General features: G+C 49.4%; 1 protein-coding gene across 2 annotated transcripts; it reads right to left on the minus strand.

The window, feature by feature from the left end:
- Positions 1 to 1541: 1541 nt before the first annotated feature.
- Positions 1542 to 25618, minus strand: Slx4 (SLX4 structure-specific endonuclease subunit). 2 transcript variants are annotated; one of them, XM_075941774.1, is made up of 16 exons: positions 25554 to 25618; positions 23152 to 23860; positions 21142 to 21369; positions 17316 to 17505; positions 15443 to 15655; positions 13352 to 13554; positions 12910 to 13226; positions 12104 to 12296; positions 11681 to 11766; positions 10585 to 10734; positions 9879 to 10045; positions 6891 to 9091; positions 3880 to 3982; positions 3174 to 3353; positions 2931 to 3044; positions 1542 to 2571 (listed from the first exon to the last, which is right to left on the minus strand). In XM_075941774.1, the coding sequence occupies exons 2-16, from the start codon at positions 23501 to 23503 to the stop codon at positions 2220 to 2222; spliced, it is 5049 nt and encodes a 1682-aa protein (XP_075797889.1). In that variant the 5' UTR covers positions 23504 to 23860; positions 25554 to 25618; the 3' UTR covers positions 1542 to 2219. The 2 variants fall into 2 exon arrangements, with proteins under 2 accessions (XP_075797889.1, XP_075797888.1); XM_075941773.1 differs by having other exon boundaries at positions 1552 to 2571; positions 2931 to 3353.
- Positions 25619 to 26270: the final 652 nt, after the last annotated feature.

Genomic DNA, 26270 nt, shown 5'->3' on the forward strand with positions numbered 1-26270 from the left:
GCCAGTGGTCATCTATCCAAGCTGGACTGTGGCTCAACACAGGCTGCTTTTAAGTAGACAAGCCTAGGACATGGCAAGGGCTGGAGCATGGGAAGTGAGCAGACTGGAGGTCCGGTCACGCTGCTGTGGCTGCATGGTTCACTTGTGTTCAGCGAGCATTGTTGCGGGGCTAAATGCTTTCTTTTTGTGCTAATCCTATGAAGGCAGGTGGTTTCTGGGACAGAACCTCTCCCCGCAGTTTATCCAACAAGTGGTCCCTGTGCCCATGTGGTTTCAGCTTTGTGTGAGGCAGCCCTGTCTTGGTTTCCTCTTTGAGTGGCTGGCCCAGGGCTGTGATGCTGGAGCCAGCGTTTTTGTGAGAAGGTTGAGGGATTTTTCCCCAAGTTCCTGTTCACCTCTTCTAGTTCTGGATGGTGGCCACGCCTTCACGTAGTGGTTCATTTTAACCTCCCTCCAGAAGCAGCGACTGCTTACTGGTTGCTTTAGAACAAGTGGGTGATGCCGAATACACAGCTTTAGTGGTTCAAGACTGCTACCCACGGCACATGCATGTGCAGCCTGAGCCTGCTACTCAGCACCGTGGGCTGCCAGGAGCCAAGTGGACCCAGCCTGGGAACGGAGTGAGGCTGACGCAACCAATGGCTTGTCTCCTGCTTTCCCTCTAGATGGACAACCTGACCTCTTCTCTTTTTTTTTTTTTTGGTTTTTTGAGACAGGGTTTCTCTGTAACTTTGGAGCCTGCCCCGGAACTCACTCTGTAGCCCAGGCTAGCCCTACCTGTCTGTCTCTGCCTCCTGAGTGCTGGGATTAAAGGTGTTCACCACCACTGCCCGGCAAGTTGGTATAATTTAAGAAAAGCTGTCAAAAAACAAGTCAAGCTAAGGCCAGACATTTATAACCAAGAATAAGCCTCTGTGTGTGGTCTATTTGGGAGCAGGGTGGTGGACCCTTCAAAAAGCCCAGAGTAAAACATCTCACAACACAAAGTTTCATTTTTCACCTCCCTAAACTGCTAACCTCTAAAGTCAGCTCAGAGACCTTTTCCAGGTCCTTGATGTCAGCCTAGGGGCCCAAGGGTGCTTCACCTCCTTGTTGCAGGGCTGAGAACTGAGCCCAGAGCCTTAGGCATGCCAGACAGATGCTCCATCGCCGAGCCACATCCCAGCTCCTAAAGGATGCTGGCTGGTCGACCTTCCCTGTGGTCCGGCATAGCTGTAGATCAGCACTGTACATGCACTGTGTTGACAAGGCAAAGCTGACCAGTAGGTCTGTCAGGACCAGCCTGCCACTTGCGTGTGTCCCTGGTCTGCTTCCCTGAGCAGCTGCAGTTTAGTGCCTGTGAGGGCACCGCCAGTGTGAACAGAGGGCCAGTGGATGGACGAGCAAGAACTGAGTCCTGTGCCTGTTACCTAGGACCAGAGATAATCGGGCAATGAGCAGCCTGGCACCCGGGGTAAGAGTGTATGCAAAGGCGCTGGGGGCAGCAGGGCAGTCGGGCTCAAGTCACCGTGTCCTCATAAATTTCACAGACAGGAACATCTAGGTTTATTTACTTAGTATTTATTTTAAATAAAGCCTTGTTTTTATTGCACTCATATAAAACAACTTCACGGTATTTAAAACAGACAAGGACATTCACAGGCTATGGGAACCCAAACGTCTGGCTTTTTGGCCTCCCCAGGGTCCACACTGCTTCTGGGTCAGAGGTTTAACACACATGGGAGGAACCCACAAACAACATGCTTACTTTGGGGGTCTTCACAGTTGTGCTGGGCCCTATTCATAGTCCTGCTTAGAGAATGCTGGTGACACTGACAAGGGTCTGGGCAGGCATCAGGTCAGAAGAGCACCTGTGGTGTGGTGGTACCGGCCGCCCTGGGGTGTCTGGGTTGGTCTGAATGCTGAGAAGGCAGGCTGGGCCTGATGCTCATCCCAGAATATGTTACCAGGACAGCTGTGCTTGGGTGTAGTAGACACAGAACGGCAAGAGAAGAAGGCGTGGGTCTTGCCTGGTCAGCTGGTATGACCCACTGCTCTAAGGAACACATAAGATGGGGATCCTGCTTGAGCCTGACTGACGGGGGGAGGACCTGGCTCTAAATTCAGGGGCAACACAGAGCAGAGAGTACGCTGGGGACGTCACTTCCAGAGACACGGGCTGCTGTCCTGAGACACACCCGCGAGGCCCTCTGGCAGCTACCTACTGAGGTGGAAGCCTGTCATTTCTGGTCCTTTTTCTTCCTGCCCAGGGGCTGCCGTCTCCTCTGTTTGAGCTTCTCCTTTCGGGCTGCAGCAGTTGTGAAGGTGATGCACTGGGCATCAAGGATGTCCAGCAGCTTGCCCATGGCCACAGGTACGCCCTCCTGCTTCAGCTCAGCCTGGAGTTCAGCCAGCTCGAGAGGCTGGTATGTCAGCACCTTCCTGTACAGGGCAGGCGTGGAGCAGATGTAGCGTCTCACTGCCTCCTCTGTGTCTGCGGCCCGGAGAGCAACCTGTGATGCACTGACCCCCTCCTCGTCGTCCTTGTCTTCACCTGCAGACTCCAAGGCAGCTCCAAACCCACAGGAGGAACTGAAATGAACAGATGATGATCTGGGCACCCTCTCTCTACGGCCCTAAGACCCAGAGCCCCTTTGAGGGAAAGAATTTCAGGGCTCTGCTGAGCCTCGCATGTGACAGGAGTCCTGACGGTGTCCCACAGGTCTGTGGTTTCAGGATTCCTGGCTGGGATCCCCTCTTAGCCGGAAAGCTCTAGCATAAAAGGAAGTTTCAGAGTTTCAAAGGCCTGTAGGGACTCAAGGAGTGAACCTTTAAACCGTGTGGGCTTCCTGCAGAGGCCCTGAAATTAAAGGGATTTTGGACACTGTCCATTAAGTGTCCCCAATGCCCTTTCACACCCACCGTTCAGAGGACACATGTATGACCATTACCTCTGAGAGCTGAAGGAGTTGTCACTGCCATCCACAGAGGTGGCCACGGACTCCTGGGAGGCTGGGAGCAGGGCGTCCCCAACAGGGCCTACAGGAGGCTCCCCAGCTGGCAACCTGGTCGGGTGGGAAACACTTTCACTGCGCTGTTTCTCTCGATGCCGAGGGTTCTTGCTCTTAGTGGAACCCTTGGCTCTTGGAGCCCCCAGACCTGCAGTGGCTTTGATCTGGGTGTAGCCTCCTGACCTTGAAGGCTTGTAGGTCTCAGCGGTAGACGCCTGGCTACCAGGTACCTCCAGGCTGCAAGGTAGCTGGGAAGACTGGATTTCATGCTCTGAGTCTGACTCCAGTGTCTGGTGAGTGTACTGGAAAATCTCCTTCAGTTTTAGAACCATCTGGCGTTTGGGCAGAGCACGGACTCCAAACCTGCATGGAAACAGGTGGACTTCAGGGTCCAATGGTGCAGCCATTTCTGCAGAGCAAGGCATGGCTCCATTGGACAGAAACCTTACAGCCTGACTTCCAGGAGTGTTCATGCCAGCTGAGCTTGCTCTAAAGGACATCCACGCTGGAGAGACCGAGAGTGTTCTCAGCAGTGGTGGAAGCAGCCACTTCACCAGGCACCACGCTGAAGAGCAGTATTTTTCACATTATTTTAGAAAACGAAGTCTCCTTACTTGGATGGCATGGCTAGGACCCACGCCTACCAGCATGGACCATGGAGACCTATTTCCTAGGATAACCCTCAGGTGTTAGTTTCTTGAGCTCAGATCTGGTGGGAGAGAAGAAAGGCCCAGCACTCACCCACTCAAGCAACCATGCCCTGGGCAGAGCTCAGAGCTCAGGGCCAGCTCATCTCCCAGACCTGAAGGGGTGCTGCGTCATTCTACTTCCTGGGCCTTGTTACTCACAGGAGACCATGGAAGCGGAAGCCTGGAGGAACACTACCAACCTGTCCAGCTCCTTCTTCAGCACTGGGGTCTCCATGATTGAATACCTTGGCATTGGAGTTATAGGCACTTTGGGGGGCAAGTTCTTTTTCCGATTAGCACCTTCTGGATAAAACACGAGAAGCACAGGTATTAGCGTGACAGGCATGGATTTGCTACCACTTCTTGCCCTGAAAGTGTCACATGGGAAATGACAGACCCCAATCGACACCGTGCCCCAGGACAGCATTAATGGCACCATCACCATTTGGAGCTGTATCTTCCCACTGGGAGGGGCACACAGCAATTGTAAGGAACCATGCCATGTCCGCAACACTAATGTTGGGGAGCAGGCTCTGGGCCTCTTGGAACAACAGCCCAGCACACGCTCTAACCACTGGGAAAGAGCAGCCTGCTGAGCAGTGACGGCAGCGGGTGATCGGCAGTACCGACAGCTCTCACGCTTAGACATCAGAACCTCCTGGTTCAACAAGGAAAAGACCATGCAGGCTGCTGCGATGGCTCAGTGAGTGGACAGTGGCGCCCACCCCGAGCCTGACGACCTGAGTTCATCCCGGATGCCACACTGAAAGGAGAGGACTAACACCGGGTCGTCTCCTGACCTCTGCATGCACGTACACACACACAGTACAACATAATTATAAATAAACAAATACTGGGGCAAGCGACTCTCCAAAGAAGATACACAAACATCCACTAAATACCTAAAAGATGCCCAGCATCATGAGCCATCAGTACAATTGCACTTAGCAGCCTCTAGGAAGGAAGCATGGACACAGGGAGAGCTGGAGCACCCACCTCACACATGTCTTGGTAGGGAAATACAATGAAGCAGCATCTTGGGGAAAAATGTGTGGCAGTTCCTCAAAATGCTAACCACAGCTACCCTGTGATCCAGCAGTCCTGGACCTAACTACCAGAAATGAAATTATGTCTGCACAAAGCAGGATTACTCTAACAACTCAAATGTCCACTAATGGTGGATGGATACGGTATTCAGATGCGATAAATGAAGCGCAGCAGAATCTTGAAAAACTTGTGCTAAGAAGCCAGTTATGAAAAGACCATACATTGTACTAATCCCCTTAAAAATGCCTTCGGGGGTGGGGTAGGTGAGAGGTAACTCAGGAGCTAAGACCACTCGCTGTTTCTCCAGCGGACACAGGTTCAATTCCCAGCACCCACACGGCAGCTCACAACTATCTGTAACTCCAGTTCCAGGGGATCTGATACCTTCACGCCAATGAACATAAAATAAAATTAAATAATCAAAAAAAAAGATAAAAATGCTTTGGGGGATCAGCACAGACACTGAAAGAAACAATTAATAAATGGGACCTTCTGAAGCTGAAAAGCTTCTATAAAGCAAAGGACACAGTAAACAAGACAAAACGACAGCCTACAGAATGGGAAAAGATCTTCACTAACCCCACATCAGACAGAGGTCTGATCTCCAAAATATACAAAGAACTCAAGAAATTGGACACCAAAAGATCACATAATCCAATTAAAAAAAATGGAGTGCAGACCTAAACAAAGAACTCTCAACAGAGGAATCTAAAATGGATGAAAGACACTTAAGAAATGTTCAACATCCTAAGTCATCAGAAAAACGCAAATCAAAACAACTCTAAGATTTCATATTACACCTGTAAGAATGGCCAAGATCAAAAACACTGATGACAACTTATGCTGGAGAGGTGGGGAAAAGGGAATACTTCTACATTGCTGGTGGGAATGCAAGCTAGTACAACCCCTTTGGATGTCAGTGTGGTGATTTCTCAGAAAATTAGAAAACAACTTTCCTCAAGACCCAGTAATACCACTTTTGGGTATAATCCAAAGGATGCTCAATCATTCCACAAGGACATGTGCTCAACTATGTTCATAGTGCCTTTGTTTGTCATAGCCAGAACCTGGAAACAACCTAAATGCCCCTCGATCGAAGAATGGATAAAGAAAATGTGGTACATTTGCACAATGGAGTACTACACAGCAGAAAAAAAAATAACGACATCTTGAATTTTGCAGGAAAATGGATGGAGCTAGAAAACATTATTTTGAGTGAGGTAACCCAGACACAGAAAGACAATTATCACATGTACTCACTCATAGGTGATTTTTAAACATAAAGCACAGAAAGCCAGCCTACAAACCACAATCCCAGAGAACTTAGACAACAATGTGGACACTAAGAGAGACTTACATAGATCTAATCTACACGGGAAGTAGAAAGTAGAAAAAGACAAGATCTCCTGAGTAAACTGGAAGCATGGGGACCTTGGGGGAGGGTTGAAGGGGGCAGGGGAGAGGCAGGGAGGAGAGCAGAGAAAAATGTAGAGCTCAATAAATATCAGTAAAAAATTAAAAAAAAAGAATATCTTCTACATTGAAAAAAAAATGCTTTGGGGGACGAGGCAGTGGTATTGCATGTTTTTAATCCCAGCACTCAGAAGGCAGAGACAGGAAGATAGATCTCTGTGAGTTTGAGATCATCCTGGTCTACAGAACGAGTTCCAGGACAACTAAAACTACAAGAGACCCTGTCTTGAAAGACCATAAAATAAAAAATTTAAAAAAATGAATGGAGATGATAGGTGGTGCAAAACTGAGAAGTTTAGGTAAAAGTATTGCTTCAGCTCCCAAGACAGCCGGGGACAAACAATAGAACTCAACCTGCTCACGAGCAGGGACCCCTGCCCGCTACCACTGAGCTGTAGCCTTATCCCATTACTGAACTTTTTAGGGAACCACACCTCGCCCAATCGCCTCTGGCTGCTGGTCCTGGAAGTGAGCTCCCAGGAGATACGGGCAGGCTTAGGAAATGCTGACTTGCTGACTGTGAAGTCTATCCTAGGGAGCAGCCACTTCTACTCTGGAGGAGAGTCTGGGAATCAAAGGAGAGGTCTTGCCCAGATGAGCACTGCTAGCCCAGCTTTCCTCCCCAGACTTCCACGCCTCCATGAGTGTAAAGAGGAAAGGACAAGATCTCTCAGGCCTCACAGCTACTCACTTGGTGTCTCCGGACTGTCTGGCTTCAGAGCTCCGGCACTCAGCATTTGGGCCACCGACGAGGCCTCTGGAGAGTGTTGCTCTTCCTCGTTCCAGTCGTCCCACAGAGCTGGGCTCATGAAACTCAGTTGGCTGCTCCCTGGAGAGGCAGCCTGTGAAGACTGCTCTCGAGACTCTCTCAGGGCACCAGAGCTTCCTCGAACGGGGGTACTGCCCAGTTCTGGGGAGTGGCAGTCATCACCATGCAGCGCCTCCTGGGACTGATGGTTGGGACTGCTTGTGGTCAGGGGGCCAGTCCGCTCCAGATTCAAGTGGTCAATTGGAATGGGTGAGAGAGGCTCATCATGCCAACAGTAGTCACCCATGGGAACTGGGGGGTCATCATCTAGCACAGGGCTGCTGTTTCCTTGATGGAAAGCCACCTCCTGCTCATCGTCACTGTCCCCAACTTCCACCACTTCATCAGCTGTGGCCTGGTTTGGCAGGCATGGCCTCGGTGATGAGTGTTTCTGGGGCCACGTGGTAAGATCAGGGGCAGAACATGATGGCTGTAAAGAAGGTTTGTGGCACCTGGAGTGTGGATGGGAAGGGCTTCTGCAGCCCTGCCGCCCACTCTCAGGAGTTCCCTGAGTAACAGGCAGCTTATAGGGCACAATCACGGAGAGCTTCTGCGCTGCTTCCTGCACAGACCTGCGGTCTACAGAAGGCCTGGGGGTGTGCTGAGCAGTCTCATCTGGTGGGCTCCTGGTCTTAAGGCTTAGGATTTGGGTCTGTGATGAGCGATCACGACTCCTGCAGGCCCCTGGAGTGGCAGGCACCAGCCAGGAGGTATCTGTGGAGCTGCCCTCGTCCAGGCTGTTCTTCTGACTGCAGAACAGCCAGGGGATGTCTCTGCTTCCCAGAGCAGAATGATTCTCCCGCAGTCCCTCCTCTTCCCTGCGGAGCCCGGCTTCTCTCTTTGGTGGGCTTTGGGAATGTTCTTGATCTTCATCGACATCAATGACTGAAAACAGTTCAGAGGACTTGGGGCTAACGTCTAGAACTGTCCTTCCTCCTGGGGACTCCTTAGAAATTAACTCTGTCTTGGTGTGCCCTAGTTCCAGCTCCTCGTCTGAATCCAGTAAAAGGATAACCTCATCCTCTTTCTTCACATGACACGGAGGATCCTGGGTCCTGGGACTCAAGGGATCAGGGGCTGACTGGGTCAAGTCAATGGGAGGAGACTTTGCCGGGGAAATCAGGATGCCCCTATTTCTGCGTCCCAACATGGAGCTACCTCGTTTACCCTTCTGGTGGCCCGGTTCTCCTAGTAATGTGAGAATGGTACTGTCCCTTCTCTGCTTAGCTGGTGTAACTGGAGACAGTGAGCTTGGGGATGACGCCTTGGAAATGCTACTACGTGGCTGGGGCACCGACGGGGATAAATTGCTTGTGGGATATGAGTGAAGCCGTGACCGGCTGGGACTTCCACCTACAGGAGACTGTGACAGGAGGAAACAGGGGGAACGGGCCACCTCTGCCTGCCTCTCCCTAGCACTGCCACTTGGCTCTTCGTGACCAGAGGTCATTCTGGACAGCTCAGATGGGTCTCTCTGAGTTGATGCAAAGGGTTGTTTGTCATCACGGGCCTTGGTTGGGAGCAAAGGTGAGCACTCTTTAGTCCTCACCTGCTGGCTCTCAGAAGGGCTACAGGAGCTAGGCTGGCCAGCTGCCTCCTTTAGTGCCTCCTGGGTCCCTGCTTTCCCTGCCCAGGCCGAGCACTGGTCCTGGGGTAGAAGGGAATCTCTTTCCTTTTCCCAGTTGATTGGCCCAGATGACTCCATCTGTCCTGTCTGCCTGCTACTCTGAGCACCTGCCAGGGAAGGCTCAGAACCTGGACTGTCCTCTCCAAGCCGGATTGTGTCCTCATCTGTGTCTGCTGTGCTTCCCGCCTGGAGCAGCTTTCTCTGAGTGGCTGCGAATTCATAAATTTCTTCCATTTCTGCCTCATTCACTTTTTCTCCATCTTCTTCACAAAGCTCAGGCTTCACCAAAGTCTCTGCTTCCTCCTCCTCATCTGCCCACACTGACTTCAAGAGTTCTTGGAAATTCTCGGCTCTGCTTTTACAATTCTCGTTTTCCTTCTCCTCCTGTTGCTCTCCCTCCAAGTCTGCCATGACAGGCACTTGTTCACACAGGTGAGCAAGGTCACTCACACCAAACCTGCAAGAGGAGACACTGTATTATCACCGCTCTGTACAGAGGCGCCTTGCTGGCACCTGGACTGGTAGCCGGAGCAGCTCTCATGAGGAGGTACCAGGATGTTTCTCTCGTGGCCTTTCCCCTTGTGCAGGAACACACTTGGTCTCTTGGTTATAGCTCTAAATAGCACCTATGGTGCCTTAACTCCACTGGTGACAAAGTGGAGGAGTGTCAGGCTGAGCTGGCGATCACAGGCGCTGCTATGGCTACAAAATCAGGCAGCACTGAGAGTCACTCAAGACCCAACCACAGCAGACAGAACTGTTGGCAGGCCAGCTGACCGCCTATCAGAAGCCTCCAAAAACCAGTCAGCGCATCTCAGACCCCATCGCTGAGCTGTTGTTCCTTTTCTGAAAGGCACCCAGGGATTCACACAGCCTGGGAGGGGTGAGGCTTTACCCAGAGGTTTTCAGCTCTGTTAGAAGGAAGGATGCCTGCCTGATGCTGGGAAACTCTTATGGGGGACAATCAAGGAGCTGCATGCTATGTGTGTGTCTAAGGGTGCTGAGGCCAGAGCCTGCCATCCACCATGCCAAGTATAATTTCCCCTGCAAGCGTCCACTCTAACCAACCATCATGTACTGCTCAGGACTGTGGCTGGGGCAAACTTGGGATTAAAAGATATGATGAAATTTTTATAGGCTCAGCCCTGGCCTTTTGACAGCCCTGCCATGCACGAGCTATCAGTCTCCCAATTCATGCCACCAACTCTAAAGGCTGTGGAGTGTGTGCAAAGTACAGTCCCAACCTGAGGGCCAGGGCACGCAGTTCATGGGCCAGGCTGGGAGGCATGTCAGTGTCTGCCATGTAGAGATAGTTCAGAAATGCCAGGGCAGCCTCAGAGCTCACATCATTCAGCAGGATGCGCTGGGTCAGATCCCCGTCCTCCACAGCACAGAAGCCTTCAGCGTTTACCTGCAGGCAGGGGAACACAGAGGTTTATTATAGCCTGGAATGACAGCCTGAGATCCTGGGGGTGGGAGGCAGTCTTACGTATTTTCTTACCAGATTCTATAGTCTGGACCTTTGTTTCCAAAATCATATGGGGATGGATGTCTAAGGAACACTTTAGTTTCCCCTTGACAGATGTATCATGTACTCTATCATGTCTGACTTGGGCCTGTGGGTTGCATGAGTCCCAGGATAAAGATGAATATGGCCCGATGCATTTGCAGACAATAATATCATACTGCAGTACTAAAGGTTGGACACTCCTGTGTCTAGAACTTTCTGACAAAGACTGAGTGGTCTTCTGGATTCCCATGCGGGGGCTCAAGCTCATAATCTCAGCATTTGGGAGACTAAGGCAAAGGGTCCCAAGTTCCAACAGAGAGAGAGAGACTGGGAGATTCCACAACGATGCAAATACTAGTAAAGGAAGGAGGAAAACCTTCTTTCTGAAAAAAAAAAAAAGGAGGGAGAGGAAGCAGGCTGCCAGCACCCTGTGTACTTACATGTTGAATAAGAAGTGGGCATCGGGCATAGAGAACGAACTTGTGGGCATAAAACACCTCTCCGCTGTCAATCTGGAACTGGACATCACTCAGGTGTGGATTATTGACCATTGTCCCAAAGTCAGACACCAGCAACCCAAGGGAGCAGAGCTGGAACAGGAGGAAAAGAGTTGTTAGCTCGCTCACTGCTTGTTAAGTGAGCTCACACACTGAGAGGTGTGTCAGGGAAAATCCAGGATGTGCACATGAGGTATGAGGCTCTACCTCTAGGCTACATTAAGGACCTCATCTAACCAGAATGGCAAATGCTAGTTTCTTTCTCAGGTTCTCTATTACGGTGTGTTCCCTGACCTATGATAGAAGGAACAGTGATAGACATCTTCACAGCTCATAAGCATGTACACACCAAGATACCTGGTTCTCAGAGTAGCCTGACGTAAAGAACCAGGACCCTGAGCCCAATCTGTTCTGGTACCCAATACTTCCTAGCTACATGCAGGGACATCACTAAGGTGGTCCTCTGCATAAGAAGGTCCTAGGACCGTGGCAGTGACGCACACCTCTAAGCACAGCACTCGGGAGGCAGAGGTAGGTGGGTCTCTATGAGTCTGAGGCCAGCCTGGTCTACAGAGTGAGTTCCAGGACAGGCTCCAAAGCTACAAGAAACCCTGTCTCAAAAAAATAAATAAATAAAATTAAAAAAATTTAGAAAAGAAAAAAGGTCCTGATGAAATACCCATCTTCCAATGCCATTCATTACCAACGAAAATATACTGGGTTGTTAGTTGGAGTCCACCTCATAATTCATACAGAAGAGGCACAGTGAGTTTTTAATGAATGAAGGAAATCACTAAAAACCAAACATACAGAACAGATGCCTGAATGAGGCAGTCACTTAGGGAGCCAATGATCTCTGGACTCCTCAACAAAGCTGGCTCTGAGAACTGGCTGCTGAGGACACCCACAGTGTCCAAGCAGAGGAGGCCTGGGACTCAGCCCCACCAAGGGTTGTCAAGGTATGTTATTTGGGAACTAGACCACAGAGCCAGGGCTGAACCGACAGGTTAACTTGCAACATAGAAGTCTTCATACTTACGGAGGCGTGGTCACTCCTCTGAAGGGTCTTCTTAGATGGCAGGACAAACCCAGTCAGTGGAAGACTGTTGGGTTCCAAGTCCAACCCTGAGAGACAGATTTACAGATTAAAGGGATGTCACCTCCCAAGCAGGCAGTGTCAGTCCGAGGCTTGGCTGGACACATTATTTGAGGACATCTTCACTTAAAGTAACCCTCCCCCAATTATTTCTACCCATCTCCCTGACAGAGAAGTAGAAGGATTGTAAAACAGACAAGACTGGCCCAAGCAGCTCCGTCTTTGGCTGGAGTTTAGGAAAGATGGTGAGACTCACAACTGCTCTGCATCCCACCCACGTCCGAGGGCAGACACTGAGCTGAGACGAGCAGAACCTCGCAGCAGCCCACACGCCAGTGCCGCCCAGCACCCCACCCAGCGTCTCACCTGTGGGTGCTCCCAGACTGCTGGACCACGGGCTGGTGCTCATCCCCTCCTCTGCCAAGTCCACAAGATCCTGAAGAGCTTGGTGCTCCCTCTGACTGGAGGACAGCAGCTGGCTCTTGGGGCTGGGGCTTATGGGAGGGCTGCTGTGGGAAGCAGGGGGCTGCTTAGGCAGCTCCAGTGACACCTCACGTTCCTGGAGGAAGTTGAAAGTGACTGGTTATTGTCACCGACACGTTCTGCTGCAGCCACCCGACACATGCGCAGCTGTATCTAAAGTTGCAGATAGGACAGGGCCCTCAAGGGAGACCAGTCACAGCCAGTCACAGCCAGTCACAGCCAGGAACCTGCAGTGTTGGCAGCTTTTGTCATGGCTCAGGTCTACCTGGTGCCTCCAAGGGTACAGAAGAAGGGTCGGCAGAAACTGGCAGCCCACTTCATGTCCTTTATATGGCCAAGGCTGGACCAATGCAGGACCACCTTCAGCAGAACCGTCTCAAGTGTGTTCAGGACCTAGGTTCCAAGGCTCTGTCTCAGAGTTAGTACCTGGACATGGGTGGACCTGGACTTCACATTTTAAACAAGCTTTCTAGCAATGTTTTAAATGTAGGGAACCAAAGTCCCTTTTTTTTTTGGCAGAAGCGCTCCCGAGCTGCTACTGAGAGACATGAGGCATAGCCAATGCTCTGCTGCTTCCTCCCCATTCTATCTACTGGACTCTCCTCATCCAGCCCCAGTATCTGGCTGCATTTCTAGACTATCTTCCTCTCTCTAAAGCCCACCCATGATGTTATGAGGAGCAGGCTCACCTTGGGAGGCCGTGGGGTCACCACTGGAGGGACCAGGCCTGCTGTATAGAAAGACTCCTCAGCCCAGGCTCCTGTGAGGGCACTGCACTCCCACAGAAAATTCTGCTTTCCTGCAGGCAGCTGCAGACACCAGCCTGCATGCCCCAATTCTTCCTTTAAAATCTTGCTGGCAGGAAGTGGCGGGGTACAGGCTAATTCCACTTCCTCTGAAAGGAGCTGGGCAACGCGATCCTCAATCTGTCTACTTGTGGTCTCAAAGTCCTGAGTTAACAACTGTGGGGGACATACTGGGGGCTTCTTCCTGCGACTTTTCTTCTCTAGAGAGAAACAGAAGCGGCTCGGTCAGAAGTGGCTCTGGCCGTTCATCCCAGCAGCTGCCATAACTCTCACCGAGCAACCGGGCACCAAGCTCTCCCCAGGCCACTTCCCCAGCCACATGTACCTGCTCCTAGCCGTATCTTCTGAGAAAAAGCATTTTCCAGTCTGAGTGGGGGCACAACTGGACACTGCTCCATCTCAGAACGAGACAGAGCCATGGCTACCAGCAGATCTTCAGATGGAGCCTCGGGCACATTGGCCTTCCGCCTCTTCTGTGGCTCCTTCTTGACAGTGGCTCCTTTCCGTTTCAAACCTCCAACATGGTTGCTGAAGTTAAAAGATAACCACAGACAAAAGTCAGGGAGTGCCTCTGATTCTGGGCCTCTTCAATCTTACAGGAAACAAAAGATGGATGTGTCTGTCCCACTGCAATGAGCCAACAATTGCTTGGGCTTTCACTGTGCTGATTTTATTTGTTGTGAGCTCATTCGGCCCTAACCTAGAAATTTAGCACACTCCATACACTGGAGGGCCCGGGATCTTTCTTGACCATCAGTGGTACCCGAACACCTAGATGTAGCTAAACCCTTGTGGTCTACAGATCCAAGTAGGCTCTCTGTAGCGAACAAGTTCTGCCCATTGAAACTTCAGATGCTCCCAGGACAGTCCTGGTAGGACGGATCCTGTCCCTCCTTCAGGAGAACGACAGCAGCACCTTTATCCAAGGCCAAACGACAAGGTCTCCAGACTGCTGCCACGAAGCAGCTGCCCTAAGAGCTGACCCCTCTCTATCTTGCAGAAGGCTTGTGTGAAGGCTTCTTTGGCTGGAAAGAAAAACCTACTGTCTGAGTGAGCCCCAGCAACTGGGCAAGGAGGAGGTGTGCTAGGGAGCAGCTCTGGAGAGCCTGCCCTGCTGTTGGCGACGTAACTCAGGCTTTTGCAAAAGCTCATCTGACACAGGGCAAGACAGAGATTCTTAGGTGTGGTCTTGGAAGACGTAAGCAATTCCTAACTCAGCTAACCACAGGCAAGATAGAGGGCACCAGCCAGCTGCCAAGAAGTAGGCATGAAGAGCAGCCTTGATGCTGTCTGTACCTGTACAGGGCTCGGGCTTGGGGAAATCAAGGAAGGAGTGAGGAAGGCAAGAAGATACTCGGACCAGCATGGTTCTCTAGCCATGAAATGCTGACTATTCCAAAGTCCAAATACCTTGGCTTGATCTCAGCACAGGAACATTCAAAGCCCCCTTAGGGAAGGTCCAAAGTCCCCTGAGGATGTTCAATTCTCATAACTTTCTATTCACCAGCCTTCTAGAAGGACCCATGTGCATCTAGTTTCACTATTTGGAGCTTTTTTAAAAGCATGTATGTTTAATCTGTGATACAAGCAATAGATTAGATTCTAAGGCCTCAAGTCTTTCTGCCCTACAGTGCTAGTATAGATATACTAAATGTACGTAGACTCCCTGGCTTGGAGAACCCCTCTGTCCACTGTGACCTCAGCTGTGGCCCAGCCCAGCAGCTGGTAACCCATGTGCATGGTAGTGACTAGGATAAAGAGCTTCCCACAAAAGTTTGCAAAGTCAGAGGTCAACTTAGATGTACTCGGCTCAAGAACATGGACAGAGCTGATCCTCTGCTGCTTGCATCCCTGGCATCTGCATGCTGAGGACGGCTTCCCAGCTGCTAGGGGAGTCTCCTATCTTAATACATAAGCATCAATTCGTGCAATTCAAAAAATACATTTCTAGGGGAAAGAGTGGGGTGAATATAAACAAAAACCATTCTATTGGATTCTCACAGAATAACAGATAGTCTTGAGGTTCTGCCTAGTCAACTCTGGATGAGGCTTAACAGTCTGATTAACAGTATGAAAATGCAGCTACACTGAGACAGAAACATGCTGTACAACCAAAACAGGGAAGTAAAGCAAATACCAAACTCTTATAAGCTCTGGAGTGGTCACTGTAGGATTATGGGGCTGGCAACACTGGAGAAAGGATCAAGAGAGCAGTAGCAATTCTTTGCATGGGTGATTCCACATGCATGCAAAATCCTTGTGCTCCTTAATCCTTTTTTGACCACGCTCAATTTCCTGAATTGTTTCATTCCGGATTCCAAAAGAAAGCTGGTTCTCCCTAACACTGTAAGCAGCTTTTCAGGGAAAGTCTAACTGGAGTGAAAAGACCATTATTTGGCTCCTTCATCTGTCTTACCTGGGTACTGGAGGGCTGCTGCCCCCCTCGGGCTGAGCGGTCTGTAGCCTCACAGCCTGGAGCAGGAGCTGGGGACCCACCTCCATCTTCACTGCACACTGCTTCAAGTGACTCATTCGGCTCTTGGAGGTGAGGAATGGTTTACCACATATTGGACAATCAGGGATCTGAGGTGGAGCAGGTCTCAGAGCCTTTTCTGCCTCATCAAGGCATCTGCAGGAAGTCAGTAAATACAAAACAACCTCTCAAGTAACATGGACTACAGCTTCATCTACATCATCGTTCCCCAGAGCTGGTGCTGCATGTCTCCTGGAAGTCAGCCTCAGACATGAGCTTCAGATGTGTGTGAGCAAAGGTGCCTGAAGAAACTGCTGAGGACTTACCTTACAATCCAACAATTTCTTTCTTTCTTGCTTTCTTTCTTTCTTTCTTTCTTTATTTATTTATTTATTTATTAAAGATTTCTGTCTCTTCCCCGCCACTGCCTCCCATTTCCCTTCCCCTCCCCCAATCAAGTCCCCTCCCTCGTCAGCCCAAAGAACAATCAGGGTTCCCTGCCCTGTGGGAAGTCCAAGGACCACCCACCTCCACCCAGGTCTAGTAAGGTGAGCATCCAAACTGCCTAGGCTCCCACAAAGCCAGTACGTGCAGTAGGATCAAGCTGGAAGCAACCTAGATGCCCTTCAATGGAAGAATGGATGAAGAAAGTATGGAATATATACATATTAGAGTACTACTCAGCAGTAAAAAACAAGGACTTCTTGAATTTTGCATGCAAATGGATGGAAATAGAAAACACTATCCTGAGTGAAGTAAGCCAGACCCAAAAAGAGGAGCATGGGATGTACTCACTCATATTTGGTTTCTAGTCATAAATAAAGGACATTGAGCCTATAATTCGTGATCCTAAAGAAGCTAAATAAGAAGGTGAACCCAAAGAAAAACATATAGGCATCCTCCTGAATATTAACCTTCATCAGGCGATGAAAGGAGACAGAGACAGAGACCCACATTGGAGCACTGGACTGAAATCTCAAGGTCCAAATCAGGAGCAGAAGGAGGGAGAGCACGAGCAAGGAACTCAGGACCGCGAGGGGTGCACCCACACACTGAGACAATGGGGATGTTCCCACACACTGAGACAATGGGGATGTTCTATTGGGAACTCACCAAGGCCAGCTGGCCTGGGTCTGAAAAAGCCTGGGATAAAACCGGACTCGCTGAACATAGCGGACAATGAGGACTACTGAGAACTCAAGAACAATGGCAATAGGTTTTAGATCCTACAATCTAACAATTTCACTCTCAAGTAAAAGTCCCAAGGAAATGAAAACAAGTGTTCAAACAAATCCATGAACCGTGTGTTCACAGCAGCGCTCCTGTAAAAGCCACGAGGTGGAAACCCACGGGTCTGGCATGGATGGAATAACTGTGTTCTGTCCACACCATGGCTCACTGTTCAGCCATAGACAGAGTGGTGCTGGAGGGCGACACTCTGACACAGAGATGAGCTCTGCAAACATGGCTAAGTGCAGGATGGACATAGGACAGGCACTGTGGGTTCCACACACGAGTGCACAGGAAGCAGCTGTTAGAAGAATGAGGGAGGGGGCAGCACAGTGACTTCCAAGGGGGAGGAGGCTCCCTTTGGAGGTGATGAAGTAACCCAGAACAGACGGAGGCGACACGCGCACAGAAGCCAAGGACTTGTGCCCTTCAAGTGGATGAAAGACAGCATGGGGCTTGTATCTCAGCGGGTGCTTAGGAAGAGGGGTACATCAACGAAACTGAGGTGCTGTGCTCATGAAAGGTGTCAACACTCCCAAAGATGCTATCAAGTGTCCTGGAGTTGGGACAGCCCTGCTGCTCCTACCTGTTCACATGCTGCTCCCTCCGGGTCACATTCATCGCAGAGAGGTTTTTCTGACACATCTGGCAGAAGAACAACCCCTTCTCCTCCAAGCTGTCATGACGTGAAGATGCTTCCTCCTTTCTGAACTCCTGCTGTAAGGCCAGGGCCATAGCAGCATCGCTGTCTGTGGCATGGAGCCTTGCCTTAGACTCTGTGGAGTGGGTAAGCATCCAGATCCATGAGAACAGACAGGCACTGTGACCTTTATCCCTTTGTCTTATCTACAGCTCGAGTATCATAGGCACTACGCAAATACAAGAAACTAAAACCTAGCACCACTCTGCACGCCTGTTTAGAGGTGCAGCCTAGGGAGAGTGGGCACTGGGCGGGGGACTCTTGGAACAGCTCTTTCCTACTTCAGCGTGCATGCAGATTACCTGAAGCTTGTTAAAATGCATGCTTTGGCATCACGTAGCTGCCAAAGGAGAAAGATACCAAGAACCTTTGCTGGTAAATCATAGCCTCATGGCGATACACAGATTAATAGAATGGGTTAATTTAAAATATAAGAGATAGCTAGAAAGATGCCTGAGTTGTTGGCCAAAGAGTGTTGTAACGAACATAGTTTTTGTGTGATTATTCAGTCTGGGAGGCCAGGAACGAAACAGCAGTCTCTGCTTACATGCGGTATCTCACAGATGAGCTCTGCCAGGTCATGACCATTACTTCAGTCTACCACTCCTGCCACAAGTTCAAACACAGCACAGCTTCATTTTGGTGCCTTATTTCTTTTGTGGTATTGGAGATGAAGCCCAGGACTTCACATATGATAAACTGTACCACTGAAGTACAGCCCACACCCAGCTCCTCTTTTTCCTAAACAGAGGGATGGTGTATATTACTTCCTGCCACCACATGCCAAAAGGACTGAAGACTCAATAAGATGTCCAATCTTTGCAGGCTGAGAATCCTTTGGGCTCTCAAAGTCAAGACAGCAAATACAGCACCCAGAGACCCCATTGTTGTTAGCTATGGATCCTCCAGTAGTGTTTCTAGCTGCTCCTTTACTTTAGAGCGAACACACAAGCATGTGCACATGGGTGTATGTTTATGTGTGTATGTGTACATGTGTGTGGGCCACAGTTGATATTGGTCACTTGATCACTCTTAACTTAGTGCAGCAGGATTTTTCCTATACCTGGGCTCATCAGTTCAGCTAGTCTAGCTGTCCAGTCGGCCCCAGTGATGTCCTGTATCGGTCTCTCAAGGCCTGGGATTTCAGGGGGGCCCATATGTGCTCAGCTATGATGTGGGTGCTGAGGATCCGACTCTGGCCCTCATGCTGATGTGGTAGGCACTCTATACAGTTACCTAAACCTTCTGTACATACTCAGCAGAGATGAGAGCCATGCTGCTTAGAGGATCACCTGACAGTATGAGCCTCTAGGAACACAGAGTTCACAGCCCCTTTGAAAAGTGGAGGCCAGGCTGTTTAACCCTGAGCTGGTCAGACCTCTGACTCACTCACAGTATACCTAAAATACAAGGAACGGGGAAGAGACGAAATGATGGCATAAACAAATAATCAAGCAAACCCAAATGTGGCAAATTATGAGCCAATTAGTTAGTCTAGACTTTTCAAAAGTTAATGTAAAAAAAAGTTGGGAACTATTCTACAATCTAAACTAAAAAGATTTTATTCAGAGCTGGGTATGACACTTGAGCCTATAATACTAATACTGGAGATGGGGTTAGAGGTATAAGGATTAACCCTGAGTTCAAGGCCAGCTTGGTTTACTTAGTGAATTCTAGAGCTACATAGCAAAATCGTGTCTGAATCCCACCCCAAAAAACTATTGGAGCTAAAGCAATACATAGCATGTGAACTTTGTTCAGGAAAAAAACAAGCTACAAAAGATAGCTTGGACACCTAGAGAACTGTTATGAATTTAGGTATAATGATAGTATTGTGCTTATGCGAGAAAATCTAAGAGTGGCGCGTCAACGATGTCACGCCACCACCGACATCACTGGTAAGTACAGAGAAATACGTACGGCAGCAGCACCTGCCACCGTTCTGGGTCTAGGCTGCTGCCCAATTCCAGAACCATGAACGAAGCTAATTAAGATGAGAAAAACGACCTGGGCAGTGGTGGCGCACGCCTTTAATCCTAGCACTAGGGAGACAGAGGCAGGCGGATCTCTGTGAGTTCGAGGCCAGCCTGGTCTACATAGTGAGTTCCAGGACAGCCAGGACTTATACAGAGAACCCTGTCTCAAGAGACCAAAAAACTGATGTGAAAAAACAAAAGTATGTCTGTGGCTAAATGTTACAACTGTTAAATCTAGGTAGAGTGCATAAGGCTACCTTTCCTTTCGCTACCTTTCTCAACCTAGGGGTCATGACCCCTTGGGGTTGCAGATCATATATTTACATTACAATTCGTAACAGTAGTAAAATTAATTATAAAATAGAAATAAAATAATTTTATGGTTGAGGTCAACACAACATGAGGAACTGTATTAAAGGGTCACAATGCTAGGAAGGTTGAGTATTGGCATAAAGGAACATTTCTTTAGGTTTTTGTTATTTGGTTTTGATTTTTTTTTCTTTCTTCTTCTTCTTTTTTTTTTTTTTTTTTGGTTTTTTGAGATAGGATTTCTATGTGAAAGTACTGGCTGTCCTGGAATTCAGAGATCCACCTGCCTCCTGAGTGCTGGGATTAAAGGCGTGAATCACCAACACCCAGCTTTGTTTAGATCGTGTGTGTGTGTGTGTGTGTGTGTGTGTGTGTGTGTGTGTGTGTCACACGCACATGTGGAGGCCAGAGCCAACGTTAGGTGTCTTCTATTGCTCTCTACCTTTCCAGGGATCCTGTCTATCTCTCCAGTGTTAGGGAATAGTGTACACCACCACACCCAGCCATAGATGCTGGGGATTTGAATTCAAGTCCTTATGTTTACATTTTACACACTCAGCCATTTCCTCAGCCCCTACTGTGGTTAAAAAAAAGAATTAAAAAAAAACCTTTCTGTAAAAGAATAATTTCATAATAAAAGGAGGGGGACGGGAATGAGAAGGGAGGAAGGAAAAGAGGGAGTGAGACCATGTAAAAAACTAGGAGCTGAAGAGAGTTCAGCGGTGATGGGTGCGTAGTGCTCTTGCAGAACCAGAGTTTGCCGCCCAGTACCCATGTCAGACAGCTCACAACTGCCTGCAACTCCAGCTCCAGGGGATCCAACATACTCTTCTTCTGTGCTGTAGAGTAATCCTTTTGTGCACTGTGGAGATTTGTCACTCAGAGTGGTTTAATAAAGAAGCTGACTGGTCAATAGCTGAACAGGATAAGGTTAGGCGGGAGAGCCAACTGAGGATGCTGAGAGGAAGAAGGGTGGAGCTGGGGAGTCGCCAGCAGACATAAAGAGAAGCAAGATGGGCGTGCCATACTGGGAAATGGAACCAAGTCATGTGGCAAAGCATAGATAAGAAATACGGGTTAATTTAAATGTAAGAGTTAACTAGTAACAAGCCTCAGCTATCGGCCGAGCATTTGCAATTAAGTTTCTGAGTGGTTATTGGGGAGCAGCTGCCTGCACAGGAAAACCCCGCCTACACTTCTGACCTCCACAGATACTGCACTCCTGTGTACATACCCCCACACAGACACATACATACACATAATTAAAAGTAATAGTTTTTACAGGGACATTCGTTCTTTGGCTAGCTCCAGTGAGGGGTGAGATAAACATCAGACAGGAAACCTGTGTACAGAAATGAAGCCAACAGGCTCCTTCTGTCTCCCTTTTTTACAGTCTTGTCTTAGGAAGCAGGACATGCTCACCATACCGTTTTCTGCCACTGTCTCCGCTTGAGGGCTCCTCGGGACATTTTCTTCCAGTGTGGTCTTTAGGGAGGAGTCTTCTGAAGCATGCCGCAAGCGCTCAGGGTCTGCTCTCTTGAACTTCTTCATCCGTTGGAGAACCAGCTCCGAGGCTCTGGGTTTGGAGGGACTGGGCATGGCAGTCGTGGTGAAGCAGGACGGAAGGGGCTGGGAGCCGCCATTGGGGGCACTCTCTGGCAGGAGGAAAATATGCACAGCATTTGTCCTTCAGGTCAGACTCAAATCCGAACGCCTTTACCAGCCAGTTCAGGCTTCACCTGACTCACGGGAGTAGGAGCTGCTCACTCGCCTGCGCACTGTGGCAAGAGACCCAGCAGTGGCGGGAGACTGGGTCCAGTGACTGCTGATGAGCTCAGCGGGGGATGCAAATACTCTCAAGCTAGGTGGCGGCAGTGGTGGTTGCACACTCTGAATGTACAAAAACACTAAGCTGTACACTTTAAGAGTAAAATTATGGAATCTGAGTAATACCTCAATAAAGCTCTTATTAAAGAAATACTAATGACAAGTGTTTGTCTCTTTCTAGGCCAATTCTTTAACTTGAGATTCATCTATGGCCTTCCGCGGGGATTCAGGAACCCCCGAAGCTACGAGCCAATTTTGCACGTATGTAGGTGCAAATCACGTGGCGCTTTCACCAGCTGCACAAAGGGAGTACGAGTGCCCAGAGTACTGGGCAGCTTTCCGCGGGCCTTCAGTGGTCTCCAGTGGCTCAGACTTTACCACCACTGCTGAAAGACTCTGCACCCACGCTAGAAAAATGTTTTTGAGGACACAGAGAAGGTGAGGGAATCAGAAACAAAAATCAGAAGCCTGAAGAACACATCACACGTGCGAGGCTGGTTTCATTTCTGTGTGAAGAGGGTAGTTATAGCAAGCACAAGGCTGAGGATGCCAAGGGTGACAGGGCAGGGAACCTGAAGCTGTAGTGCACCCTCTGAAAGCCTCCTCAGCTAACCAAATTGGCTGACCCATCCCAACCCACCTACCTTAGAATTAATTCACAAAAATACAAAAAGCACCATTATTTTTAGGCTGACATGACTACTGTCAGCTTCATAAACATCTACAGCAAACGGAGCACAGAGCTCCTAAACATACAGGAAACTCACAAAGGGACACACAAACTGTGGTCCCAGGGCTGGCCTTGTTTTATACTGTCACAAGACCGCACCCGTCCACGTCCACATCATCAATAGCTGGTCTCACACTACAGCAGCCATTAAGAACAGCTGGCCTCTATGCCTAGGGGAGATCAGTCTAGGAATCCCTACGGAATTCCAGCACTCAGGTCACAGAGACAGAAGGATCTCTGTGAGTTCAAGGCCAGCCTGGTCGACAGAGCTAATTCTAAGGCGTGCCAGGGCTGTTACACAGAGAAACCCTGTCTCAAAAAACAAAAACAAAAAAACCATAAAGAAAAAAACAAAGTACACTATCTGCATTTAACCTGTGTACACCTAGTATGCTTTAATTCAGCTACAGATTAATATAACACCCACTACACAGTAATGCTGCACAAATAGTCGTTACACTCTATTGCTAGGGAATAAAGACAAACAAAAAAAAAGAGAGAGAGGAAAAAAGACATTAAGCACAGCCTATTTTTTTCCTCAAATGTTGACCATGAGACAGAGGGTGAACCCATAGACAAAGAGAGCCAACTGCAGTTGCTGCACAAACTATATGATCTGTAAAAACAAAGTATTTATTCTCTGACTTTTTGTTTTGTTTGAGATAAGATCTCTTTACATAGCCATGGCTGTCCCAGAACTCAGTATGTAGACCAGGCTGGCCTCACTCAGCCCCTGCCTCCTGAATGCTGGGATTAGAGGTATACGCCACCTGGCCTTTTACAGCAAGTTTTCTGAGCCTCGGTTTACAGGAGCACACATTACGTGGTTCGCTCTCCACAACCAGATCTGGCAGTGGGTCCCAGTGGCCCTGCTGGTTACCTGTCTGAATGCTCTGTGCTTTCTCACACAACACAGGCTGTGGGGCAGGAGCAAGGACACCGCCCTTTCCATGCACAGGGAGAGCTGGGTCCCCTTCTTGGGATTTGGGTGCCCCTTGCTTTTTAGTCCTAGAGGCCTGGCTGCCTGATCGAGGTTTCTTCTCTGAAGGGCCTTGAAGGCTTTTGCTCCTGGCAGCAGCTTGACTGGTTTCTTTCAGTGTGCCTCTCTTCTGAGAGCTACCGGCAGCCTTCGGCTTCTTCCTTTCTCCGGACACTTCTTTGGTTGCATTTTTTCTCACCCTTTGGAAAAAGCTGGCACAGAGTTCTTTGAAATCATCATCTGACTCATCCATCGTTCCACCCGCTCTGAGGTTTTCAGGTTTGTCTTTAGGGGAGTGAAGAGCGATCTGGAAACATGTCCACAGAGGAGACACTCATGAATAAGCCTGCTTCGGTCTTACCACACTAGGGCTCCTCTTCTCTCTGATTTACTTGGAGACTTTGCACAACTGCTTTCCTCTCCATAATGACTTAAATATCGCTCTTCAATTTGAACCCATAGTTAAACATGTTTTAAAAATTCCCTGTTAATGTTCACAAGGGAGAGAGTACGCTGCTGTCCAACTGCTGCCTCTGAGACAGAACACATGGGAACTGATTCTCCACGATCTCCATGGTGATAAAGGGTATGGGTGCATTTAATTTCGTATCTGTGGAAAACCAAAAGCATCTAAGTATAATTAGACAGCTATTGCTATTTTATGTCATTTCTTCTAGGAAGGTACAAGAGCATGTAGGGTATGGGGAAAATCTCCAAGGCACAGCCTGGATAGAAGTCCCACAGTATGACCAGCACAGAGTACATCACACACACACACACACACACACATGAATGCACACCTAGAATCCTGCCAATACAAAAGCTTCAGGCAGGAAAAAAAATGTGTATCTTGAGAGTATGTTTTTTATTGAAATTTGGAGAAAAACATAAAGGCCAGCTACCACTAAATAAATGTCCCCCAATTACAGGGAGCTCATCTCCCTACAGTGGCCTCAGACCCCAGCTATTGTTTTCTCAGATGATGAGGCTGTCACCAAATGTTGCGAAATGACTGGAATAAAGAGATAAAGGGTGTGTCCTTGTATACCCAGGAGAGCACAAAGGCCACTCTTTTCTGTCCTTAGTCCACAGGGGCTCGCTACATCGCCTGCATGCAAAGGTTGGACCAGTGGGCGTGAGTGTTTCCTGGGGCACACAGTGCACTGGGGTTCAGAAATCAAGACTGAATAATCTGGATTTGGGGAGATGGTTCAGTGGGTAAGTGTGCTTCCTGCACAAGCACAGGACCCAAGTTTAACTATCCAGGACCTATGTCAAAAGGCCAGTGCTGGGCAGAGAGTAGCGGATATGGAGACAGGATTGCCAAAACTTGATGGTTAGCCAGCCCACTGGAAAATTCCAAGCTCCAGGTTTCACTGAGAGATCCTGTCTTGAGGGGATAAGGCCGACAGTGATAGAGTGGTAAACCCAACATTCTCATCTGACCTTGGCTGCACACGCGACCGCATACATGCATGCTTGAGTGTGTACATACATACACACACACACACCACCCTAAATAACCCAATGGCAGAAACCTATTCATTCCAAATCTAGTAATGCAATAATCTTAGGGGTTTCCCTTATTCCTTCAATGGGCCCTGTCCCCCTCCTCATTCTGTACTGTCACACAAGGTTGTCACAGCGACATCTGTCAAGGCTTATAATCACTTGCCGTGCATAACACGTCTTGATTGCTTGTGTACCAGACACTACACCAAGTGCTGTTTAAATCTTTAACTCATTTAATCCTTACAGCGATCTTATGTAATACAATCTACCATCATCTTTTCTTTAGATCGAGGAATCAGGCACAAGCAATGTGAGGAACAGTCTTGAAGCGGCAGGGCAGGGATTCTAGGCAGTGCGGTTCAGGTCCTACGATCCTACGTTTTTATTCACTGAATTATCTGTTAATGAAGTTCAACCCCTCAGTTAGATACAGATTTTATTTACTTTATAATCTCTGTGGCTTGTCAGGTACCCAACTATCTGTTGAATTCACAAACTACAAATGTTTGATACAGTGGGAGTGAAGAGCAATGGGAAAGGTCTGCTGGGAGAGAGAGCTTAGGCACAAGGGCCCGGGACATCAGGCAAAAGCAAACTGAATTTTATCATGCTAGGTATGTATACTTCATACTTCATCAGTGTTGAGGCCCCGCATCTCCGCTGACAACCGAGTAATAAGACGTCCCTCTTCTCCGGTAGGTGCTCCACCAATATCTACTAAACGACATAACGGACCCCACCAGGTTGCCAGCTTCCAGAGGGCAGAGCACTCCGCCTCCTGGGCGCCCTACCTGACTGCCAGCCTCCCTGCAGGTGACGAGGGAATGAATGGATGGGGGGCGGGGCGGAGCCTCCCCGCGTACCTCTACTGGAGACACAAGTGAAGGACTTCCTGGGAAAACGCCCTGGAGGTCCTAAAGCCAGACAGTCCGTTCGGAGCGCTGGGCTGTCCGGTGGCCACAGCACTGTCCCCACCTCCCTCCGGGGCGCTGCCCCTGTCTACCGAGCACAGCTCCTGCCACTCCGTGGCCGGGGGCGCCGACGGAAGAGACAGACGCCGACCGGGCTCGCACGAGAGGGGAATCCGCGGGAACTGACAGGCCCCACACCCCCGCCGGGTCACCAGCCCGATGCCCGGCTCCTCCTACCTCCCGCGCAGCGGCCGCACCTTCTCAACCGAGAGCCGTCGGACTGCGCCTGCGCGCTGAGGCTTGTGAGCGGAGAAGGACGAGTGCGCAGGCGCAGAATCTGCGCGTGCGCAAGAGTATATATGTATGTGTGTTTGTGGTGTGGAGTTTGAAGAGCGAGCGAGGGTCCTTTTCCGGTGTTCCTGTGCGGCTGCGAGCGTTTCCGGACAGCGTGAGGCGCGGCCAACCGGAGGTGGCGTCTTGCTGGCTGCACGGTGGCAGCGCGCGCTGCGTGAATTCTACTAAGTGCTTGGAGCCTTGGGTTGAGGGTAGTGACTGTCGTGTTTAAAGTGCGGTGGCGGGGCTCTGGAGGGATGGCTC

Source organism: Microtus pennsylvanicus, chromosome 11 (assembly GCF_037038515.1).
Source record: "Microtus pennsylvanicus isolate mMicPen1 chromosome 11, mMicPen1.hap1, whole genome shotgun sequence".
In the NCBI taxonomy this organism is placed as follows: Eukaryota; Metazoa; Chordata; class Mammalia; order Rodentia; family Cricetidae; genus Microtus; species Microtus pennsylvanicus.

Excerpts from the sequence above, each read along its gene's own strand:
- Slx4 (XM_075941773.1), bottom strand. The coding sequence starts at position 23,503 with ATGGATGAGTCAGATGATGATTTCAAAGAACTCTGTGCCAGCTTTTTC. Across the intron at positions 15,656-17,315 it reads AGGGAGCAGCATGTGAACAG|ATGCCTTGATGAGGCAGAAA; the intron begins GTAGGAGCAGCA and ends GACTTCCTGCAG. Across the intron at positions 12,297-12,909 it reads TGACCCCACGGCCTCCCAAG|GAACGTGAGGTGTCACTGGA; the intron begins GTGAGCCTGCTC and ends AACTTCCTCCAG.